General features: G+C 37.0%; 2 protein-coding genes across 2 annotated transcripts; both read left to right on the top strand.

The window, feature by feature from the left end:
• The first annotated feature begins 1,150 nt into the window (after positions 1 to 1,150).
• On the top strand, positions 1,151 to 12,366 carry LOC122672912. The gene is made up of 2 exons (XM_043870416.1): positions 1,151 to 1,556; positions 11,835 to 12,366. The coding sequence occupies exons 1-2, from the start codon at positions 1,314 to 1,316 to the stop codon at positions 12,018 to 12,020; spliced, it is 429 nt and encodes a 142-aa protein (XP_043726351.1). The 5' UTR covers positions 1,151 to 1,313; the 3' UTR covers positions 12,021 to 12,366.
• An 8,313-nt stretch (positions 12,367 to 20,679) lies between these two features.
• Positions 20,680 to 21,060, top strand: LOC122672162 (protein FAR1-RELATED SEQUENCE 5-like). The gene has a single exon (XM_043869660.1). It carries the CDS (start codon positions 20,680 to 20,682, stop codon positions 21,058 to 21,060), a length of 381 nt encoding a protein of 126 aa, XP_043725595.1.
• The last annotated feature ends 3,579 nt before the right edge of the window (positions 21,061 to 24,639 follow it).

Genomic DNA, 24,639 nt, shown 5'->3' with positions numbered 1-24,639 from the left:
CATAATCCCCATCCCTCGTAGTCTAAGACTCCCTCATGCCTGCATTCTTAATATAGCTTTTCTTTTATGAATATTCACATGCCATGCACATGTCTCCCATACATCTTCAATCCTAATTTTCATACTCCTCCGTGTACTTGTGCCAAACTGCTATTTTTGGTTCTTCATGCATTCACCGTTCTACCATACTTAGATTAGTCTCAATCATGCTTAGGTCATCTAGGTTTTGAATCCATTACTATACATTCCCACATACTAACCTTTGTTTTTGCAGCCAAACTTTCGGGTATGTGCTTCTTATTTATCTTTGTATTTTACTTTCTTTACAATTTTCGTACTTTAGATCTTATCCAAAAGCATGTTATAACCCAATTTTTCCTAGGAATAGAAAGATTGGGAAGTCTGGGCAAACTGGGGTGCCTAATACCTTCCCCGGATCATAACTTGACCCGTACCTAGACCAATGAACCATTTGTCCCCAGTAGAGCATTGTAATGAGAGTCATTACATTACAATTTCGGGTCCTAGACCCTACTCTAGGAGGCGACTCCACACACACTTACAATTCACACCTCTCTCTCTTCTCCCAAAGGAGGGGATTAGGTGGAGAACATGTGGCAATCCCCCATCATATCATTGTCCTCACAGTGGCGACTCCACTAGGAACAGATATTTATTTGTGTAAAATAGGTTAGACTTTTGATGTGCTTGACATATTATATGTTGTACTATTTAACATGCTTTTTCTTTCACTGTATACTTTTGAATGCTAACTTCTATGCACTAACTTGCATTATGATTTGCATTCATTATCATATGACCAACAACGCATAGTTTAATCCCATTACTTACACCTCGTAGTCTGTGAAATGACCACCCCACCCCTATTTTTTCTGTCGTTTAGCGGGGTTGAATGCTCCAGCGCTCGACACGGCTGGACAGGAGCAAGGTCCGGGTGAAATGACCGTCCCACCCCCCTGAATGGCCAAAATGACCGCCCCATGTGTTTGGTGCAGCCTGCGCTCCCAGCAAAGAACAATCGCCCATATCTTTTACTCGTGATTGGGGAAGAATTATCTTAAGCGAGGGCTTTTTCGTAATTTCAAAAATCCGGTTTGGCAATTGTTTCAGCTAAATGAAAGGCGGTTGGTGTTTGTTTGGGATTCGTGTGGGTAGAAGATTTGGGGGGTAAGGAAAGACTGCTGCGAAGGAGGAAGAAGAGAACGCAGCAGCTTCTCCCTGACTGAGCAGTCACCAATCCATAACAGAACTGAGAGGCAGCGATAGAGAATTAGAGAGAGGGAGTGGAGATTATGGCATCGTTGTGTCTTTCGGTGCCTATCGCTTCAAATTCGAGAGCAGTTGCTTCATCAGCAACATCGATGTCGTCAGTGAATTATTGCGTCGTCTCGCCGATGCTAGGTCGATGCACTCTTGTTTCTATGCCATTGATGGTATCTCGAAGGAGAGTGATGAGCTCCCATAGGAATCAGGTTGTTTGCATGGCTCCCGAAGAAGAGAAGATGACTCGACGCTCTCCTCTCGATTTCCCCATCGTGAGTTCTCCCCTATCTCACCCACGTTCTCCTCTTTGCAATTTTCCAGTCTGTTTGCTGCTCATAGTTGTTTTAGGGTTGGTTTCTTTATTCTGTTTGGCTGTGAATGACTTATTGAGTGGCTCTTTATTGAAGGAGTTTCGGTTGCCACCTGAAACTGCGAAGATTTTTAATGTGATTGAGAAAATTTATGCTATAGCGTAAGGTTTTATTTTAAGCCTGAAAATGGTCTAGTAGATATATCTCTTTTTGAATCCAAATAAGGCAGGAAAGCAAGGCCTTGAGCTTGACTCTTCCTTTTCTTTTCAGTTGAGCTTGATTATATGCTTTCTACTCAAAATCAAGATAAACCCCCTATAAATTTGAATTCTCCTTACAATTCTTACTGGAAATGTTACTGTACTGAAGCTTAAGACTAAATACCCCATAAAAAAAAGGAAAGGAACACTTAATTTTTTCTTTTGGATTTTTTTTGGAGGGGGGGGGGGGGGGACTGTTGGCAGTATCTAACTTGCTATTCCACAAGAAATAACCCAAAAGTTAGAATCCGGCGATATTTACATCCCTGTTCTTGTTGCATCCATTTTATTACCCAATTTCCATGGGCTGCCAGAAATGAGGCATTAATGTACTTTCTGATATTCAAATGTATGGTTGCTCATAAAAGAAAGATAATTCATGTATACGGGCAAATATGCCCGCATATATGGTTGCTTATAAAAGAAAGATATTTCATGGATACAGGCAAATATGCCAGAAATGAGGCATTCAGGCACTTTAAGGGGATTCTTTCCATTTACCAGACTTCATTGGTATCTTTTTAGTCAGTTCTGCATCAGTTGGACTTAGACACTTAGACTAACTGCACCAGTTGTACTTAGACTAACCCATCTTGGTAGCTTGCATATGTATGTCAGGGCTTTGTTAATCATTCTTGTTGGAAGTTTGAATCAGGTTGCTTATTTTCTAGAATTGCTTCACAAAATGTGTGGATTACTACACCCCCCTCTCCCCAGCAAAAACACTGGTTAAGTTGTAAAAGAGAAGATGCTAGATTGAAGGATGAATACATCAGTAGAAAAGTATGCTAGTTGAGTAACTACATGAAATCCCCTAGGATTCAGGTCCTTTTTTCTGCCATTGCTATGAAATAAGAAAATTAAATATTTGAATTTAGGTGGTAGTCTTAAACATCGTGTCTGCCAAACTTGTGCAATATTCGACATTCACTTTGGCCATTGCTAAAGCAGTTTCCAGAAAATCTGATGTGGAACAGAGTGACTCGTGGAGAAGGTGGAAATGGAAAAAGGATCCACCTGGTGGGGGGATGCAAGGTTATGGAAAGTGTGAATTGTTGAAGTTGTGGCAGTGAATTTTTTCTCCAGTTACTGGTTTTCCTTAAAAATACCTTCATAGCAAGGTGTCCATTGGTCTAGTGTACCATATTTCCTAGTGGTCGAGGAGGCTTAGATTTTTTTTTTAACCTTTGAAAGCTTTCTTTTCTATTGTCTATTTAGTATTTCTACTATAATGGGCTTGCTCATGCTACTTTTTTTATGTATTGTCACTCAGTTGTTAGTTACCCTCACCATAATCGCGTGAAGGACGGCCTGAAACAATTGCCCGCCTTAAATGAGGCCTGCTAATGCAGATCAATAGAAGGATCTGCTGGTGGTGGGAAAAGAAAGAAATTGGGGAGAGAAGGGAGATCATGGGGAGAGAGGAGAGAGAATCACAGATGTGTTGGGGGGGGGGGGTGAGGGAAGATAGAGGCAACAACCTCAATTCACTAAACAAACTATTTTCCATTTAATCAAATCATGGGTGAGGTCTAGTCTCTTACTTAACTGATTAGGAAATTTTCTTCCACATGGAGATTGTGTTAGGAAGTATCCTATTCTAACCAAAAAAACCTAAACAACTAAAGTAACTGATTCTAAAAAGGAAACCAAATAAATAAGGAATCTCCCTTTTGGATGGCCTGAGATGGAGAGTCCTTAACTAAAAAGAAACTAAGGCTGTGTTTGGTATGCATTCTTGGAATGCATTCTAGGTCAATATTGCATTATTGGATGATAAAAACGATAAAAACAACTATTTTTATCATTCGAGAATGCGAAATCGACCTAGAATGCATACCAAACGCAGCCTAAAACTTATCAGGTTCCCAACCTAACCAAACAATTAGGCAATAATAAAATAAGGAAATCAGTCCTAAACTGGCCCACAATTTGTGTAGTGATAAGGTTCCTGAAAATCAGGAACTCAAATAGCACAAGTTGTAATAGGATCATTATCCTCTCTGGTTCCCCTGCCCGGTACAGTGGTCCACTTCCTCTCATAGGGGGACGGAAATGATGACCTAACCCCCTGCCCGAGTGAGGTTAAGTCGTCATTTCCGCCTCCCTATGAGAGGAACTGGACCACTGTACCGGGCAGGGAAAAAATTAAGTTGTAATACCTCTTCAAATGGGTCCCACAAATATTGGTTAAAGGAAACCAAAAAATTCTCATGTGCTACTTTTCGTGTCGGCATTAAACTGGTTCTATAGTAAACCAAGTCAAACCTAAAAGGTTCAGATCTGGACCAAGCCAGACTAAACCAGAGGAACTAATTCCCTCCCCCCCCCCTCTTTCTTCTAAGGGAATACTGCATCTCCTGTGATTCCTTTTGAAAAGAGCTGTAGAAGTCCAACTGATAATATATCTTTATTGGACCTGTATGATTACAAATCTTGGTTCTAAGGGTTGGCTGATCCTTGTCTTGACTGGCTGGATCAGAGAAGACTAAGTTTGGGATTGGCCAATTTGAAATCTAGACCATTGTTTGGATTGGTCAATCGAGACTGATCCAGATTGGGTTATGTCGGGACTGCCCAATTCCTAATTTCTCAATCCTTGTTATAAATAAAACCTTAATGCTAGCACTAGTAGACTTAATGTAGAATAGCTAGGGTGCATGATGTAGATAAGATTGTCCAATTGGGTCAATTGGGCCTCAAGAGGCTTTATTTTGGCCTATGATTGGGTTCTATAGACCTTAGGCTTCTTATTTTCGAGTTTATTGATGTAATGAGCCTAATTTATAAGCCTATAAAGAGGGGATAGTGTTAGTACGCGGGATTAGTAGTTAAATTTAGTGTTTGAGTTTGATTAGGATACTTATAATTAGATGGAATTCTGTTATGAGTTTATTTACTTTATTGAGTGTATTAGAGTGATTAAGAGTCTTTTTATGAGTCAAATTAGGAATTTTAGAAGGTCTATATATATATATATATATATTATGTAATACACCCCCCATCAATTAGAGATGATTTGAATAACGAATATGAATTTTTTTTAAAAGAGTTTTGATGCTGTTGAGCAGTGGATATGAGATTGGTGTCCCAAATCTGATTTATTCTCTTCTCTTTTTCTTTCTTCTTTCTCCCAAGAATATCGATCTCATCTCTCTTCCCTCCCCTACCATCAATCTTATTTCTTCCCTTGACAATGCAGTTGCTTCCTTTATCTCAGATTTGATTACAGATTTAATTATTGGGCCTACTTGCATCTGAAATCCTTAATCTGGATTTTCAGATTACATTATTTGGTATCAGAGCCAAAATCCTTGATGACGATCGACTCTGAATTTATTATTCTTTTGGAGTGGTTCGCGAAGGAATTTTTGGATGGATTGTCCAATATCAAATCGGATTTTCGGGATCTTCGGTTAGGTGTTCGAGAACTCACAGATAGTATACCTACCGCTTCTGTGGTAAAGTGTTCAGCGTGCTAGAAGCCATAGAGAACAAGTCAGTAGTGATAGAAAAGGTGGACAACGAGAGTGGCGATCAAGTGGAAGTGCACGGTTCGATCAAAGCTATAGTTGAAGAATTATATTTTGAGTTTATTTACTTTATTGAGTGTATTAGAGTGATTAGGAGTCCTTTTATGAGTCAAATTAGGAATTTTAGAAGGTCTATAAATATGTAATACATCCCCCATCAATTAGAGATGATTTGAATAAAGAATATGAATTTTTTTAAAGAGTTTTGGTGTTGTTGAGCAGTGCATACGGGATTGGTGTCTCAATCTGATTTCTTCTCTTCTATTCTGTTCTCTTCTTCTTTCTCCCAAGAATATCGATCTCATCTCTCTTCCCTCTCCTTCCATCAATCGTATTTCTTCCCTTGACAACGCAGTTGCTTCCTTTATCTCAGATTTGATTATTGGGCCTACTTGCATCTGAGATCCTTAATCTGGATTTTCAGATTGCATTAGTGCAACCAATTCTACAAGAGGATCGTAAACATTCATGGCACAGTTATCAAGGCGTCGCCTAGGCGTCCAGGCTCCTTGGGCGCCTAGGCAGCACCTTGGACGCCTTGGTCCGTCTTGTTGTTGTCGCCTTGCTTTTGGGCCCTCTCCAACGCCTTGTTGCCTTGCCACCTTGATACCTATGATTTATGGCTATCAAACCAGAATTCTCTCTTTTCTCTAAATCGTTGGCTGTTGTATTGCAATCTCTTGCTTTTATTTATAATAAAACCAATTACATACTAAGATCCTCAAGAAACATTCCAAATTAAAAGTAAATCCTATCTCTAATTGGTTAACAAAATAAAGAGTTCTAATTACATAAGCAAATCTACTTAAAAATAGAAACTACCCTAAGCTAACAAAAACCCCACACAAGTAACAACTGACTCCTAGATTTTCTCCTAAACCAGATCAACTTGACAGCTGGATTTGCCTTGAAAAGAAAGTCTCCACACACAGCAATATTGATTTTTAACTTGATCTTCACCAGCTGGCCATGGGCCCACCAAATCTGGTCATTATGTCCTCCTTAACCAGCAAGGAAATCTGGGAAATATCTCTATTAAACTGCTGGACAATGTGGCAGAATGGGCTGGCATATGCTACTAATATGGGTTTGAATAATGCAAGGGTAGACTTGATGATAGGAATCTGATATAGGTTGAAGAATAATCTACCCTCTTGAAATCAGCAATCAAATACACCCAACAATCTAAGCTATCGAACAAGAATCATGCACAGGTATTGGCTGGCGGTGATACAGAACAGAGGAAGAAGAAGATGAAGATAATTTGACCTATCTCAGGTCTGGGCCTCTCACCCACTGTATCACACAGCTCTCTTGCAGCAAAGCAAGCTCAAAATATCAATTAAAATCATCCCTGGTTCTGCAGCCTTACAATGTATATATAAACTGAAAAAACAACTCCTAGTAGGAATAGGAGAAACAGACTCCTAGTAGGAATTGAAGTTCTTACAACTGTGCTGAAAGTGGAGTTCTTACAACTGTGCTGAAAAAAAAAACAACTTAAAACAAACTATTCCTACTTGAACTAGGTTTAGAATAAGCTACTATTAGGCCTAATTCCGTATGCCTACCTTGTACCCACATTTTAGGTCCATTAAAGAGGTGCATTACAAAGAAAACACATGGAATCAAAGGCCCAATGCATACATAACCCAACCCAAGGCTTATTTCCATTAAAATAAGCCCTCTAGGTGACTTATCTGCATCAATTCTCCCCTTCTTGAAAAAAATTCGACCTCGAGTTTTGCAAAATGGAGGAATCAACTTTGTATGGTGAACAGCTATCTTCAAACCATAACAGTACTCGGGCAGCTCGCGGATGTTAGGAATGTAGTTTTCAAGGTGTGGAGTTTTCCTTTCAAAGAAATTAGGTGGCATGATGAACTCTATGTGCTCAATCTCTAAATCAGCATCAACCTCTTCAAGGACATCAGCATGTATGTTGACGATCTCTTGTGGAGTGTCCTTCAGTCACTACCTCATCTTCCACTGTTTCAGTTTGTCTGCTTTGATTTCTGCAACGTAAACCTCTTTCAGTGGAATCCTCTACTTGTTCTTCTCATGTCTTTGAAGCTTCAAAAGTTGTTTCTTCCGTATCAACACCAGTTGTTGGAATCTCTTCAACTTTAACCTCAACTTCAGGTTCTTTTGCTTTGAATGGAGGTTTTTTCGCTTCCCATGGAGGTGCTGTAGATGACTCTAGGACGCCCAAACATCGCTGTAATCGAGTCAGTTGTTCATCCACACTCTTGAGCATATCAATTAATTGTTGCATTGAAACTTGATCTCCTCTAGGGTTATTGCTTGGAGTAGCCATAGCCTTGATAACAAATTAATGCAAGAGTAGCCCTGATGATAGGAATCTGATATAGGTTGAATAATAATCTACCCTCTTGAAATCAGCGATCAAATACACCCAACAATCTAAGCTATCGCACAAGAATCAAGCACAGGTATTGGCTGGCATTAATACAGAACTGAGGAAGAAGATAATTTGACCTATCTTAGGTCTGTGTCTCTCACCCACTGTATCACACAGTTCTTTTGCAGGAAAGCAATCTCAAAATATCAATTAATTAATCATTCTTGGCTCTGCAGCCTTACAATGTATATATAAACTTAAAAACCAACTCCTAGTAGGAATTGGAGTTGTTACAACTGTGCTGAAAATAAAAACAACTTAAACCCAACTATTCCTACTTGAACTAGGAATGAGAATAAGCTACTTCTAAGCTTAATCCGGTATGCCTACCTTGTACCCACATTTTAGGCCTATTAAAGTGGCTCATTACAAAAAAAAACACCTAGAATCAAAGGCCCAATGCATACCTAACCCAACCCAAGTTTTATTTCCACTAAAATAAGCCCTCTAGGTGACTTATCTGCATCAAGACTACTGGAAGGGCTTTGTTGGAACCAATTTCGAGGGCTTTTCATGAACATTAATTTGTCCAGTTTAATTTGAAATTGATGCCTGTTTTCCAAATTTGGTAATCTTAAAGCTATTCTGCTGATGCAATTGCTCCAAAACCAATGCAAGTTAATTGTTATGGCACCTTCTATGTTTCCTTTAGCCCTTGGAATTTCTAGTGATTTGATATATATATATATATTTTTTTTTGGGGGGGGGGGGGATCTCTTAATTGAGTACATGGCCATCGGTTACATTAATCCAATCCTTCATCAGAGCTCATGCTGATAATAATCATCCATTACATAGTGATAGGCCACTAAACTGTGTGTCCCAGCTTTTACAGGCAGTTGGACATAGAGTATTGGTAATTCAGGGATACCAAAAATGTTAATCTAGAATCAACCTCATAACTGAAACTTCACTTAAGAACTCCATTATACTTTGAATCTTACCATAAACAGTTTACTTCTAAGAATCCTTCCTGTTCACCTCCTTTGTCACCCTTGAATACTAAATTGTTGAGTTACTATTCCAGGCAACTCATGGTAAGCCACATGTAAGTGACATCAAATTTATCAGAGCAGAGACAATTGCGTCTGACCACTTTGGCTTTTATACAATTGTGAGGAACCTCCTAGGTGTACTTGTCGCTTGTCTCTTGTTGAACCTAATCACTGAATTAATGCCGAGCTCAGAAACCATACTACCCTTGCAGGAGTTGAACTGAAACCCATCATTACCTTTTACATTTCTCCTGGCACAATACCATTCTTGTGTGAAACTGCATTTGTCACCATTTTTAATAACTCAAAAGCCAAAGGGTAGGAATTGATTAATCAAATATAGTTGAAAGAGGCATCATGCAAGAACTTGGGTTGCTTCCTGATTATTGATACCATAAAGCTTTGCTCTCAACCACTTCAGGAGTTAATTTCTGGTTTCCCCTCTGGAATACATTGGTACGTGTTCATAGGGTGGATCCAGGACATTTCTCTTGCCAAAATGCCATTGCTTTCTTATTATGTCATGGCCTTGTGGGTTCTTACCGTTTGTGGATGAGAGTATCACCAGATCATGTGGACTCGATTAAGACTCATTAATGTGATGATGTGTATCTTACTTCAGGTGTTGACATCATCTGGATTGGGGGTGGGGGGTAGAAGAAACAGGAAATTTGTCTCCTTGGATTTATGGTATTGGGTGAGCCTTAGGGTTGTCAATGGGAAAACTTGGAATGAAACCAAAAGTTGAATTTTGGAGTTTGTCCGTCCTATGACTATTAGGGAGCTTTAGGGTGATGGATCTATGCGTAGGAGACAGCCAATTGGCCACCTATAAGTAGTGATACCGTACAGAATAGAGGAGCTAAAATATTACCTTGGGAGAAATCCTGAGAAGTTATGGATCACTTAGGGATGGCAACATATATGACTCTAAATAGAGTTAAATGGCAAGACAGATTCATATAGTTGACCCCTTTTAGTTGTGATAAGGCTTAGTTGATTTATGTTGAGTCTTTTTTTCCTTGAGTGGATTCCTAACTCGATGATTCTTGAGTCTTGATCGAGACCTGAATACGTACAACATTTGTACCAGAATCAAATGAGTAGATGTTTCAGGATCTTAAACTTTAATATGTATCTCTTTGGACTGGCTGGTCTATAGAAGTGCTTTCATCTGCCACTTGGCAGCTCAGTTGACACTTTTGTGGATGGCTTGGTCACAAGATCTTTAACTCGTGCTAAATTTCAGCACAAAAATCATTTTACCATGTGATGCAGCTAGTCAGTTTCAGTCAACATTTGGATGACTAGAAAAATATCTCAATATATTGGTGGGCTATATGATTCAGTTTGGCTTTGGAATTTGACAGATGACAGGTTCATATGGTTCTTTATCATCCCACCAGTTAGAATTGCCTCATTAGTGCTCCATCAACTTGATGGATAAAAATACGTGGTAATAAAAATTAACTAGATGTTGGCTATACGCTAGAGATTGGCCACAAAATGTGACATGTAGGTGGTTGAAAAGGTGTTTGTCTATCCAATGGTTAAATTGGGCACATCAGCCCATCACATAGCAGAACAAAAGAAGTTATGTAGAGATACCTCTCTAGACAGGCTTAATGTAGTCCTTAGATAGGTAGAAGACCTACTAGGAGCCAGGTAGATCAGACCCTTACAAAGGTGCTGGCCGATTGGGGTATTTTAGGTCAAATCTAGGGTTAGGTTTATGAGAATGGGGTTAAATCTTATATGGTTTTAATAGGCAGGTCTAGGAGAAGCTAATAGTGTAGGTTTGAACAAGGTTTGAATAAAAATTCAAATTTCAGAAATTAGGGTTAGGGTTTTGGAAATTAGGAAAAGTGGAGAATTTAGGGTTTAGGATGACAATTTGGAGAGGGGCTTTGGATCGAGTGTCCTAGGCAGTGAGGGGGTGATTCGACTGAAGTTTGGTTGGGTTTTGACGGCTGGAAGTATAGGATCTGTATTTTAGGGTTTTGGAGTTTTACAGAGATGAGGGGGAATTAGGGTTTTGGGTGTTAGGATGGGGCTGCAAGCTAGGTCGAGTGGAGGAAGAGATGAGAGGGGCTGTGGTTGGAATTTGGTTGAGGTTGGATGGAGGAATAAGGCTGGACAGATTTTAGAACAATTAGGGTTTATGGGGATCGATGGGTTTTTAATGGAGGAAGATAATATGGATTGACTAGGGCAGATGAGGCTTGGATTGGAGGATTAAGAAGAAGAAGGTTAACTGTAAATCACTTACTGATTTGCAGATCTGCAGCAACAGTAGCTTGAGAAGAATTAAAAGAGGACCTCCCAATCTACAAGATGCAAGGAGTTACTGGAGATCTCCTAGCCCTTCACCTTGATGTTACTCACAAGGCAACCTTGATGTTACTCACAAGGCAAACTCACGTAGAGCTCAACAGCAGCAGCAATGACAGCAGCAAAGCAAATATTTTTTAAAACTAAACTGTGGGGGAGCCTCCCACGATTTCAATATTAATAATTGGAGGCCATAAGCCAAATCCTAATCTAAACAAAATACTCCCTCACTATCGTGGAAGGGTGGACCTAATTAAAACAACTTAAAAGTTTTAAAAGGGTTAAAAGACCTATCTATCCCTAATAACTTAAAATAAAAGATACTTAATCAAATCACTTAAATTGAACCAATTGGATGCAACCAATTTGAACCGGTTCAATTAAAAACTTAAGAATAAAACTAAGTATAGAACTAATCTAAGGCTCCTACTATGACCCTATGCCTAGGGCGGTTTCTTCAACTCGAGGAGGCTTGGATCTACATCAAGACTTGTCTAGATAACCTTTCAGCCAAGCTTCATTTATCTTATCTTGCTTTGGAGGGAGGGTTAAATGAGGCACTGTAGGTAGTAGAGAATAATAATGTGGATCATGCTACCCTGGTAACCAAATCTTTCATTTATGAAGAACAATTCTTATCTTCTGAATTGATTTTGTATACATTTATGTACTTTAATTCTCTCTCCATCTCATGGCAGGAGTGGGAGAGGCCAAAGCCTGGGCGTAGACCTGATATATTCCCCCAATTCAGTCCAATGAAAACACCACTACCTCCTCCATTGCCTGCAGATCCTCCTGAAGAAGACGAGGAAGAGGAAGAAAAGAAAGAGGAAGAAGAGGAGGATCCTGAGAAGGATGATCCTGATAATCCAGAAAAACAGTGATGTAATTCAGAGTGGTCAGGTTGGGATCTTCTTCATCATCAATTACTCAATGTGACATTTGCAGAGGGTAATAGGTGGTGCTGAATGTATAAGAGAATGTCATTTTTGGTGTCTCAAGGCTAAAATTTTAGAGGCTATAGGTTGCTGCACTGTTCAGCTAGGTTTTTTCTTTCCTCCTTTGAAAACGAGGTGACCAACTTCGTAGTGGTTTTTGTTCTCTTGTAGCTGTGTTTTAGAAAGTAATTTATGATACATTCAAAGTATTATGAAATACAGTTACCTGTCAGTGACTCCGTGTACAATTGTACGGATTTCTGCAGGCTTGGAGATTAGATTAACTCTTGTATCTGTTGTCTGTGTATTGGGTGTATTGGGTTTCTGTTGGTGTACTTTTGAATGTCTTAAACAACCTCTTGGTGAAGAGCTATGCCAAGCAAGCATCCACTAATAACCTTTCACCTTTTTGGGATCTTTGTTTTATGATCGAAGAATGTGCTTAGACGGCCTGAAGTTCTGAATGTGCTGGGATTGCCTAAGTTTTCAGAATGAATAGGCCAAAAAAGAGAGATGCAAGATACATTTGCTTATCTACTTTTGGATATGTTGAGTCAATACCAGATCCGATAATCGACCCAACAAAGGATTTTAAGGCCCATTCACAACCAGGAACAACTAAGTTAAGTACTCAATAGCCCAACCTGTAAGGATTTACTGTTGTAATGGGTTTATGATAGATTGCCTTTCAACTTTCAATATTTATACCATAACAAACCCATCAGGGATTCCATACATGACATCCCCAGTTACTTGTGTTGGCACACTGAGAAGTTACATTAATAATAAAAAAATTACCCTGTGTCACGGCCAAGTTAATTGATGAAGAAACCTTTAGAGAGGGATGCAATTTAGATCAGTAAACCTTGTAACCATTTTATAGCTGTTTTCAATTAAGTCATTCATAATGATTTTCACTCATTGTGCTTATCTACATCATACAAAATACCCACTTGGCTTGGCCCACTGAAGCCAGTAACTATTGACAATTAACAGAGACAACCATGAGTAAAGATCATTATGCTTTACATCACACCCCCCCACCCCCTCCCCCAAAAAAAAAAAAAAAATAAATAAAAATTGTGCAGAAATCAAAGTGGATTCCTTCCACATTGATTCATTTATTAAAAACCAAAAACTCCATATATTGCTTCTTGTTCATCATCTGATGATAAGACAATACAAACCAGTGTATTGTCTTGGATAATAATCGGATTAACATAGGAATCCCCAATCCTATCAGGTTTAGCTGATTGACTTGCCAATGCATTAAGTTGCGTCTGACGCTGCATCCGAAGTCGCCACCACCTCCTATAGACTGTAATGAGGACAAGGTTAGGAGTTCTCCTCCTAACAACCTTGAGTGGATGTGGCCTTTGTTGTCTTCTTAAGATACGAAACCTTAGTTTTGCCATGGTGAATTGAAAGACCACTGTATCTACTTTTAAACTTAAAATAGGAACTCTTCCACTGTTAAACATGGTATAAAAAATAAACAAAATTTTTTTGTGAAACAACAAAGTGTTGTTAAGTGAACTACCAATACAGAACTGGTAAAACAAAGAAAAAAATTTTCAAAAAAAAATAAAAAATAAAAAATATTCCCAAGTGATTCGGTCTGTTCCACCTACACTAACTAGCAAACAAATGAGATGTCAAGTAGAACAAAGTTATTAATATACAACAACTATGCCTTGAAATTATAGACGATTCCTACCAAAAGAATGAAATTATTACATAGATTGAAATATGCCATGAGAACAAAACTAGGGTTTTATGTTTCTGAGAAGGGAAATTACCTTTTCTAGGTTCATGCGAATACAAAAATGCAATGAAGCAATCTTTTATATATAACAAGGGAAAGAAGATGACGGGAAAGATGATCGGAAATGAAAAATTTCTTGCCAATGACCCCCACCCTAATCGGAGAGTCTTGCCTCTCTCTACTTCTCTCCCTTCCATTTTCTCCATCACAAATTCTTGAATTTTGATTCTGGAAGACGTCATATCTATCAATCTCTCTCTCTATTTGATTGTGGAAGTCGTCATGTCTATCTATCTCTATCTCACTCTCTCGCCTTCGCCATCGCCCCTCTTCCTCACCGTCTCTCTTTGTCTCTCACTCTCTCTATCTCTCTGTTTCTCTGTCTCTCTGCTTCATACGTAAATATGGTTACATACCCTGTGTCACCAAGTTCCTCAGACGATTCCTTAACATTTAATTGAGTAAAGTTTTGCACAGCAACTCAACCTAATGTGTTTTCCTAATTTTCACCTACAAAACCGATGATGAAACCTCTCTTATTAAGAGCTGCCTCCTATACTCATAGGTATGGTGTGTTGCAGATAGGCAAATAGTCGGTGCTGAGGTATATTAACTACACCATAGTTATGTAGTGGGTTAATGTACTCTCAACTTTAGTTAGGACAATAGTCGATGGTTACTAGATTTGGGCCCACTGATTATTTAGTCTGTATTCAAGCTATTGGTATGAATTTCTACACTTTACTTAGGGCAATGTAAACATTAATTAATATTGATTCCTCACCATATGATTAATATATAATCATATAGATGTTCATAATTTAAATCAGTTAACAAACCGGTATTAATTTTGAAATCAAAACAAATCAACTATTTGAACTAATAATTGGGCCTAATTTAATTTCGATCCGATTGGAACCACTTGCAATTTCATTAATCCAATCCAAGCATAGTGAAATTGCACTAATAATTGACCTAATTTAATTCAATTCAATTGGTAACTAGATGTATCTTGCATAGTTTCATTCACTGCCAATAAATATACATGTGCAATTGGCTTATTCAAGTTCGATCATATATATTTAGAATCATATTCAGACCATTCAAATTCAATTTGACCCAACACTAGGGTTGTACTGTATAATTCAGGTTTCGAATTCGGATATTGCCATTTCATATTAGATAATATCCGGATAATTTACTAGTCGATAATAAAATGCGAGTTGTTTAATATTTTTATAAAAATATATGACAGTTTATCAGTTAGTTTATTAGATCGGATAATATCTGGATTTTCGATAAACTCCTGTAAACATATCAACTTCTTTTCAGTGAAAAGTTTCAATTACTTGAAATGTAAACCAAACTTATTGGTTACTGCTTCTTTGATATGTCCGTGTTCTGTTGTTATCATTGCTTGAATTGATCACATTTAGGGTATCCTGATCAAAATTAGAATTCAATTCAGTTATGTACGTATATATTACACAACATTGGTATAAAGGTCTATACATAATTTTCACGTACAAAACAACTCTTTAATCGATATCATTATTAATGATGTGAGGGTGATATTGTCGATTGTGCACGAGTCAATCCTTTTATAGGCGGATACATCTGTATGTCCGCGTTCTATTATCCTCAATGCTATGATAAACAAAATTCTAGTACTAATGAACACCTTCAACGCATTAGAGGAAGCATATTGACTTTTCGTATCCTTTGAGACTCATCTACAAGGAATGCACTTTTATACCACACTTGTACATAAGACAACATAACTCTCAAAATTCAGACCCAAAATCCAACATCATTCCACTTCCAAATAGACAACATTTCAATACATGCAAGACAATATTGCAGTCCTGTAAATAAGACAATAGTAATCTCAAAAGAAACACCTGAAATCCAACATCATTCCACTTTTATACGGACAATATTTCGGTACATATAAGACAATATTGCAAACTTGTACATAAGACAACAGTAATCTTAAAAGAATCCAAAGAGAAATACATGAAATGCAACATCATTTAGCTTAAATTAAATTAAACATCATTCAATATCAAAAGATCCCATGATCAACCATCCAACCTAAACATCATATCCAATATACAATTCAAAAATTACTAAATATGCATTCACACAATAAGGTAATTCAAATCCATAAAATTCACCAATAGAAGATATTGTTCCAATTCAAAACCATAAAATACAACAGAAGTCGACACCTTAAATTAACAACAATACAACATTTTATGTTCTCAACCCATTAAAATGTCAATATATGATTCAACAACTAAATAACATCATTTCTTAGATTCAGGCCACCATTTTCGTCTTCTCGATATATATAGTAGCAACTTCTCTCAATTCTTCTCTACTATCCCTGCATGCTTTCCTCCTTACGTTCTTCTCATCCATTTTGACTCTTATCTTCACTTGTATAATCCCAACTATGGTTCCATTAGAACATGAATCACATATGAGTACTTATCTACACAATCATAAATATATAACACACTTATAACGATTGTCTTGCAAAGCGCAAAAATATATAATATCTTCAACAAGGAGGTGATTTTACTCATGCTTTTTATTTAAGTCAACCTCGCTGAAGGCATCAAAGACTTCTGTTAACATTCTTGCTTGATTTCCCAAGCCTTTAGTTGTTGTTTTCAAATATCCTTTCATAAACTTGGATGAAGTCGAAGGAGCTACAGACGTGGAGGTTTCCGCGCAATCAACTGAAGTTGGGTAGAAGAGCACTATCTTTCATCTTCTATCCAAGCGAACATCCCACACCCATTATCATCAGTCTGTAATTCAATTAAAAAAATGTTAGTAAAAACAAAAGAACTTAAATTCAACATTATTTGTTATAAAAGACATATAATGTATAAGTTGGTATAGTGGTTATACCATAATTGATTTGGGACAACACCTGAACGTTCGACCATTGTTTTTATCGATTTTTTAAGTTCTAACCTTACATTGTCCATTTCTACATTCACATAATCTAAACTGATCTACCCACAAGAAGAATGAACACTTTCATGGACATTTGTAATATTTTCTACCATTATTTTTTTCTAACATAGAAATGTCTTTCTTACACCTCATACCATATATTTCACAACTAGAAACGGTAATCATACTCTTAGTAGAAGCCATCTGATGAATTATTTTAAAAAAAAGGTAGAATAATTTCAAGAAAAGTCAAGAAAATTCAATATTTAATTTTACAAGAAGATATGCTGACAATTTAATTTCATGAACTTGGGATCAATCCAAGTGAAAATCAGCAAGGATCAATCCAAGGCCATGAACTTGGATATGCTAATAATTTACTTTCTTTGAGAAATAGAATTACACTACATAAATTTTGCAGCAACATAATTCTAAGTAAGATAACATAAAATGTAAATGCAATGAAGTTAAAACCTGTGTAAGAACACATAAGTCGTATACTAAAAGGAATTAAAACCTGAAATGAACATGCATCTTGTTCTGTAGCATACAACAAACAGATGACCTAAACAATCAATAGCAGAGATGTAGAACAATCAAAAGCATATATGTAGGACCTTCGACAAAATATTCAGGCCAAATCTATGGAGAATGCACTTCTGTAGAGCAAATGTTGATAAATATCTCTTCATCAGGTGCGATCAGGGTTTGTGGGAATGCAAATCAAATGCAAATATGTCGAAAAAATGCTCATGCCAAATCGATGGCGAATGCAAGTCTATAGAGCAAATGCTGATAAATACCTCTGGAATAGGTCCGATCAGGGTTTCGGGGAACGTAAATCTAGGGTTTTAGCAAAATGGAAAGGCCAAAATAGTTAAAAAAATCCTGATTAATCATTTTGTCGGCTACTCTTCCCTCTTTTATCAAGAGAAAATTTCATAAATTGATCACTTCCTAAACAGATTGAACTATTCAACTTGAGATTTATAAACCATAAAGTGAGAGAAAAAAATAGAGAAACAGATATAAAACACCGTAGAAGATATATATTGTCGATAAAAGGATAGACATCTAACCTCTATATACTGAGATCGATACGGTCAGAGCAGGAAGAAGGATAGCCAAAAAAATAGCACTTTTTTGACCAAAACCAGAGATCACAACCTTCATTGTTCGATGTTAATAAGTTTTTTCTTTTCAATATGTTACTCCACTATCCGGTAAAGGGTAATCTATTATTCGGTTTATCCTTAACTTATTCAACGGTTAAGATATAGCTTAAATCTCAACGCTTGAGATTTAATCGTTGCATTTAATAGTGCATTTATAGCTAGTGTTGCAACCTTTTTTCCTTAAATATTTTTAAAAACTTGCAAACCTTGGGTAATCCATACGAGTCTTAATTAGCTAATAAGTATACAACCTTTTAGACCATTATAAAAACAATCCCAATTAGCTAATTGATTTCAAACTTGAGAATATGTGGAGAGTGAGATTGATGCGTGTACGAGGGATTTTAATCTTCTCCATTTTCAGATCCATTATTTATTGTTATTTCCCCCTCCAGAGTGCGACACGTGGCAGTCTTCAATCCAACAGCCTTAAATCATTCTCTTGTTTTTAAGTAATGAACTAACTATGGTTACCCAAACCCAGAACCTAACCTGGGTCAAGTTTAACCAAACCAACACTAAACCCATGGTTAACTCAAACCGAAAGACACCCAATCCTAATCTCATTGTCTCTCTCTCCTATGCCCTCATTGAGAGATGAACAGAGAAGCTCAACGAACAGGGAAGCTGTCGCTGTCGCCAGAATCGTCGAGCTGCGACGCTACAACACGAAGGACGGAGATTAGGAGTGTAAATGAATAGCCAAAATCTGTTTTTGTATCCGTGTCTGTATCCATTTAGCACTATCCGAATCTGTTGGAAAGCTAAACGGATGCGGATACGGATAGGCTATATCTATCTGAAAAGCTATATTTACATGTAAATGGATAAAATATCCAATCCATATCCATGTCCGTATCCGTTTAGCACTATCCGAATCCGTCCGATAGCTAATCGGATGCGGATGCAGATATAGCACTATCCGAGCCGAATCTGATCCGTTTACAGCCCTAACGGAGATCCTTTATTTCGTTGTCGCCCCCATCTCGTCGGATCCGTTGAGGAGAACCGGAGTTGCAGTCGATAGGGGTTGTCTCGCCATTAAAGGTACTCTGAATTTTATTTTTTTTGGTAGAATCATTCTTTCTCTGATTGTGTGGACTAAAGATGACCTTTAATCCTAAAAGTGGGATTAGATCCACATAGAAACATCCGTTCTTTCTCTGATTTTTTTTTTTTGGTAGAACCGTTCTTTCTTTGATTAATGTTTCTTTCTCATCATTGCATTAGATCCATATAGGGTCTTCTACAAATTTGTATATACTGCATAGTTGCATAGCATAGCAGAAAATGAACATCTGTAAATACAATGGAGGGAGGGACTAGATAGTTGGATTCCTTCCCTGAATAAATGTTTCTTATATCTTTTCTGCTCTTAAGAATTTAGAAGAAGCAAATCATGAGATGATATGGAAAACCTCAGTCAGGGAACTTCAACTTCTAGAAGAAATAGACATTATAGTTATGGCAAAGAGAGGCATAGAAGTCCCAAAAGGAATGATGAGGGAAAGGAGAGTCCAAATTCCTGAATACTCTCTCACTTTTTTTATTAGATGGGCAATGAGAAAGAAAAGGGATCAAAATTCCAGTAGGTTACAATAACTTGTGGCTGGTCAATTTTTTGAAGGGGCTCATTCGTTTTGTGAAGTGATTTGCTTTTGGTTTGGTATCAAGCGTATGTTGCTACCAGAACTGAGCCACAACCTTGCAGAAATTTCTAGTAGTTCAGGTGCCAGGAGGGTTTTTCATGCACTAATATATATGTTGATGCCCAACCTATAAATTATTGCTGTCAAATTGGAGACTTCTATTCACCTACCTTGGCACAATCTAGAAGGATGCTTATCATTGAATTAGTAAATGAGCAACATAGGTGGAAGAGTAAAGTAACCTAAATGAAAACTACTTAATTAGTTGGGCGAGAAGCATGTTCTTTGTCTTCTATTGAATAGACACTCAGATACCAAGTTTCAATTTCATAAGCTAATTCAGACTGTTTGCCCCTATGAGACCACAGGTTTGCCTGTCGTGATTTCAGAAAATAGAATGAATGAGGATGTTAGATGGACAGTTGTTCTTCTATTAATTCCATCAGTTTATTTTTTAAGAAAACAGCTCTCTCCATTCTAATGAATATGGAATTTGTAATTACATTAGGTGCTGTTGAATGTAGTCATGCCTTTCTGAGGAGTTGTATTTCACGTGAATGAATTTTGTTTTTTGGACCTTTTTTTTCCCTAGTAACTTTCCTGTTAACTTAGCTGCAGCTGCAATAGATAAAAAGTATGGCACTTTGTATGTTGAACACTTGTTTTCAGCCCTATGTTGCAGACCACTTTATTTCATGTTGCAGTTATGGCACTGCTGGTATGATATTGAGCATTTATGGTGTTTTTCTTTTTTAAAGTTAGCCTTCAAATTTTTTGTTATGTGTGTCTTGAATTTTTGTTACAATTTATCAAAGTTTGCCCCACTCCTGACATAGAGCTGCATTCGTGTTTATTTTTTTTCATTGCTTCTTCTAATGGTTAATGTAGAATTCTCTAATTTTTTTTTATTGCTTCATCTAATGGTTAATGCAAAATTCTTTGATTATTTTTTTCTTCATCTAATGGTTAATGCAAAATTCACTGATTTTTTATAGCTAAATGTGTTGTTACTATTTAGTGATTGATTTGAGAGACTGTGTAGGAATATGGATAATCCAATGGCTACACCAGATGAGAATAAACCTCAGATCGTTATGCATTTTAATTCAGAGAGCGAGGCTTATGAATTCTATAACAGTTATAGAGGAAGATTGGGTTTTAGTGTCAGGAAAGAATTTGCAAATAAGAGCAAAAAAGACAAGACTACGATAACTTCGAGGCGATTCGCATGTAATAAACATGGTATTAAAAAAAAAGACAAGCGTGATATTGATACTAATTGCCCTCGAGCGGAGACAAGAACAGATTTTTCTGCTCGAATGGGCATAACGCTTATGAAAAATGAGAAATACCGATGCCATAATTTTGTTAAAGGCCATAATCACGAGCTTCATATACCATCTACCACACACATGATGCGGTCATAATGGAATATTTCAGAAATACATGGGCATGGAATTGACTTGGCCGATGATTCTGGAATCAGACCTAAGGCCGCATTTGTGTACATGGATGGACAGGCAGGTGGGAGATAGAACATTGGTTATACATCAATAGATCATCAGAATTATCTCCGATCTAAGCGTTAGCGTGACTTAGGTTATGGTGAAGCGACTAGTTTGTTATAGTATTTTACAGAACAATCTAGGTTACACCCATCTTTTAGCTACGCTGTGCAGTTGGATATGGATGAGCTTATAACAAATATTTTTTGGGCTGATGCGAGAATGATAATAGATTATGCCTTGTTTGGTGATGTTGTTACCTTCGATACGACATTTTGTACAAACAAGAAAAATAGGCCGTTTGGAATTTTTGCTGGATTTAACCATCATAGAGGAGTCATTGTTTTTGGGGTAGCTCTTTTATATGATGTGACGGTGGAATCATTCAAATGGTTGTTTGAGGCATTCTTGGAAAGTCATAGGCAAAAGAAACCTATAACCATTTTTATAGATGAAGATACTGCAATGGCAAAGGCAATTTCAGAGGTGTTTCATGGGACATGACATAGTTTGTGTACTTGGCATTTAATGCAAAATACGATTAAACATCTAGGCAACTTGATGAAGAAATGATCAACCTTTCTATTCGATCTCAAAAAGTGTGTATATCAGTATGTTGAGGAAGTACAATTTGAGTCTGCATGGGAAGAATTACGGATTAAGTATGGGGTTGAAAATAATTCATGGTTAAATCGTTTGTATGGACTTAAAGAGAAGTGGGCCAGATCTTATATGAATAATACATTTACAGGAGGTATGCGGAGTACACAACTGAGTGAAAGTATAAATGCTAACTTGAAGGACTATACAAAATCTACTTTATATATTGTATAATTTTTTAAGCATTTTGAAAGGGTAGTCAATGAGAAACGTGCTAATGAATTGAAGGCTGAATTTGATGCAAGAAATAAGCTCCCAAAGAATATATTTTTTCGTATAAAAATTATTAAACATGCAAGAGAAGTTTATACTCCAAAAATCTTTAACTTATTTTAAGATGAATTTTCAATGGTTGGTGATTGTCACATAAAGTGGAAGAATGAAACTTCTAGCTTACGTGAGTATGGTGTTGGTATAAATGAGCAGGAGATTGAATTAAAGTTGAGTGTAATCCATCTGAGTCTATTGTTCAATGTAGCTATAGAAAGTTTGAGACATTTGGCATTCTATGTTGTCATACTTTGAAAGTTTTGGACTTGTTAGATATCAAGTCAATTCCTAAAGCATATATTTTGAGTAGATGGACATGTGTAGCAAGAAACATGGTGATTGAAGATAGCAGGGAAAAAGAGGTTAGGGAACATGTTAATTTGCCTTCTACACAGCGTTATACATTGCTATGCCATAAATTGATAAAGCTTGCATCAGGAGCATTCAATTCAGCAGATGGATATGACTTGGTGAACAATGCTGCTACTGACTTGTTTAAACAATTACACAATCTTGTCAAGGATGCCCCACACCAAGCTGAGTTAACTGAGGAGCCTCATCAGTTTATTGCTAAAGGGCTTAAAAAGAAAAAGAAGAAAAAGTTAGAGGACAAAAATACAACAAAACGATTGAAAAGTTATGTGAAAACGCAGGAAAAAAGAACGAAAAGCCCTACATCTAATTTAGTAAGTTGGACTCAAATTGATGGATCTCAATAAATTTTTTTATTTTTAATTTTAAACACTTCTGTCGCACTTTGGTGATTGTTTGTATGTTGTATTATAGTCACTTCAAGAGATGAATAGATCTGATGGATCTCAATCCTCCTTTCAAACAACACTCGCTCTCAGACCACTGCCTCAGGTATATTATAGTAATATTATTTCCACCTTGAATTCAATAATTTACTGTATTTTTAACAATTGTTTATATATTGTATTATAGTCACCTCAAAGAGATGAATCGATCTGATGGATCCCAATCCTCCTTTCAAACAAAATTCCTTCTCAGACCACTACCTCAGGTATATATTATACTAATATTGTTTCAACCTTGAATTCAACATTTTGGTACACTATGGTGATTGTTTATATGTTGTATTATAGTCTCCTCAAGTGATGTATCAATCTGTTCCCCCTACACCATCAACTATAGCACATTGGAATCAATTTGATGGTTCTCAAGAATTTCAAACAAACCTCGGTTTCAGAGCACTACTTCAGGTACATTATAATCATTTTTTTTTTTGTATTTTAAACATTCCTATTGAACTTTGGTGAATGTTTGTATATTGTGTTATAGTCACCTCAAGTGATGCATCAAACTGTTCCCCCTACACCATCAACTATAGCACATTGGAATCAATTTGATGGATCTCAAGAAATTCAAACAAACCTCGATTTCAGAGCACTACTTCAGGTATATTATACTCAGTTAAATTTTTATTATTATATATGTATTTTAATAATTTTTGTTGCACTTGGGTGATTGTCTGTCTGCACTTTTATAGTCACAAGGGTCAATTGATCATTCTACACCAACACTAAGTTCCTCCCAAGCTTCCACAAGTGCGAAGCATAATCTTCAACCAAGTAGTTCAGGTATTGCTTTAAGAACCTAAGTATTGTGTAATTCTATTGGCTGCATAGTGTGCAACTAGGTGGTAAAAAATATGTAGCTTTCTAATTGATAAATTCATTCCTTTGCAGTTGGCTGATCTAATGGACATCTCATTCAAACTAAGATGAAGATTTGAGAAGCTGATCATTTGGAGTGGAAACAAGTGTACATCTAGTATTTTATTTAGGGAAAAGGAATAAAACAGGCATTCTAAAATAGTTGTTTTAAAATGTTGTTTGTTGGGGTGGCTATTTCTCACAGTTTCCCTCTTGGAATTCAGCCCTAAAATTGAAAAACATCGGATTTCCTGCATCCCCACGCTATTAAAGATTCTATGAAAACTTAATTATTCATCTATTATTATATATCCATAGGAGAATGCCCAAGAGTTGATTAATAGGTGTTTAAATAGAGTGGAATGGCTTAACACCACCAACCTGCTCTCCCCAACCCCCCTAGTTGTGCTATTGCAGGATGTGCAATGGTACAATCCTAGTTGTGCTATTGTAGGAAGCATATCTAGAAGCTGTTTTTCAGATTTTCAGGGCAAACTGTGCATAATAGTTTTCTTAACTTGTTAGAACAGTAGTTTAGGTCCTTTAGGATGAAATTGATGTGCACGAATATAACTACTCATGAAACTAATGTCTGATGATCGAAAAAGGTGCCTGCCTAGGCAATCCTAGTTGTCAAGGCCCTTGGATGCCTTGATAACTATACATGTCACATTCACTACCAACACCATCATTATGCAACACTTATCCCAACTACTTCAGACACCTGTTTTAGTGCTGTTCCACCCACTCTTTCTGGAGCCATATCTTCTGCTAGAGCATAATTCCTTAATTGCTTTTGGATTATACATTTGCAACATATCACTCATCATCAATTCCATCATCAGGGACCTTCAGCATGCCTCAGCAGCTTTAGCATATGCAAAGAAATAGAACA

This window comes from Telopea speciosissima, chromosome 8 (genome assembly GCF_018873765.1).
Source record: "Telopea speciosissima isolate NSW1024214 ecotype Mountain lineage chromosome 8, Tspe_v1, whole genome shotgun sequence".
In the NCBI taxonomy this organism is placed as follows: domain Eukaryota; kingdom Viridiplantae; phylum Streptophyta; class Magnoliopsida; order Proteales; family Proteaceae; genus Telopea; species Telopea speciosissima.
This window is presented reverse-complemented; position numbering and strand designations above follow the sequence as displayed.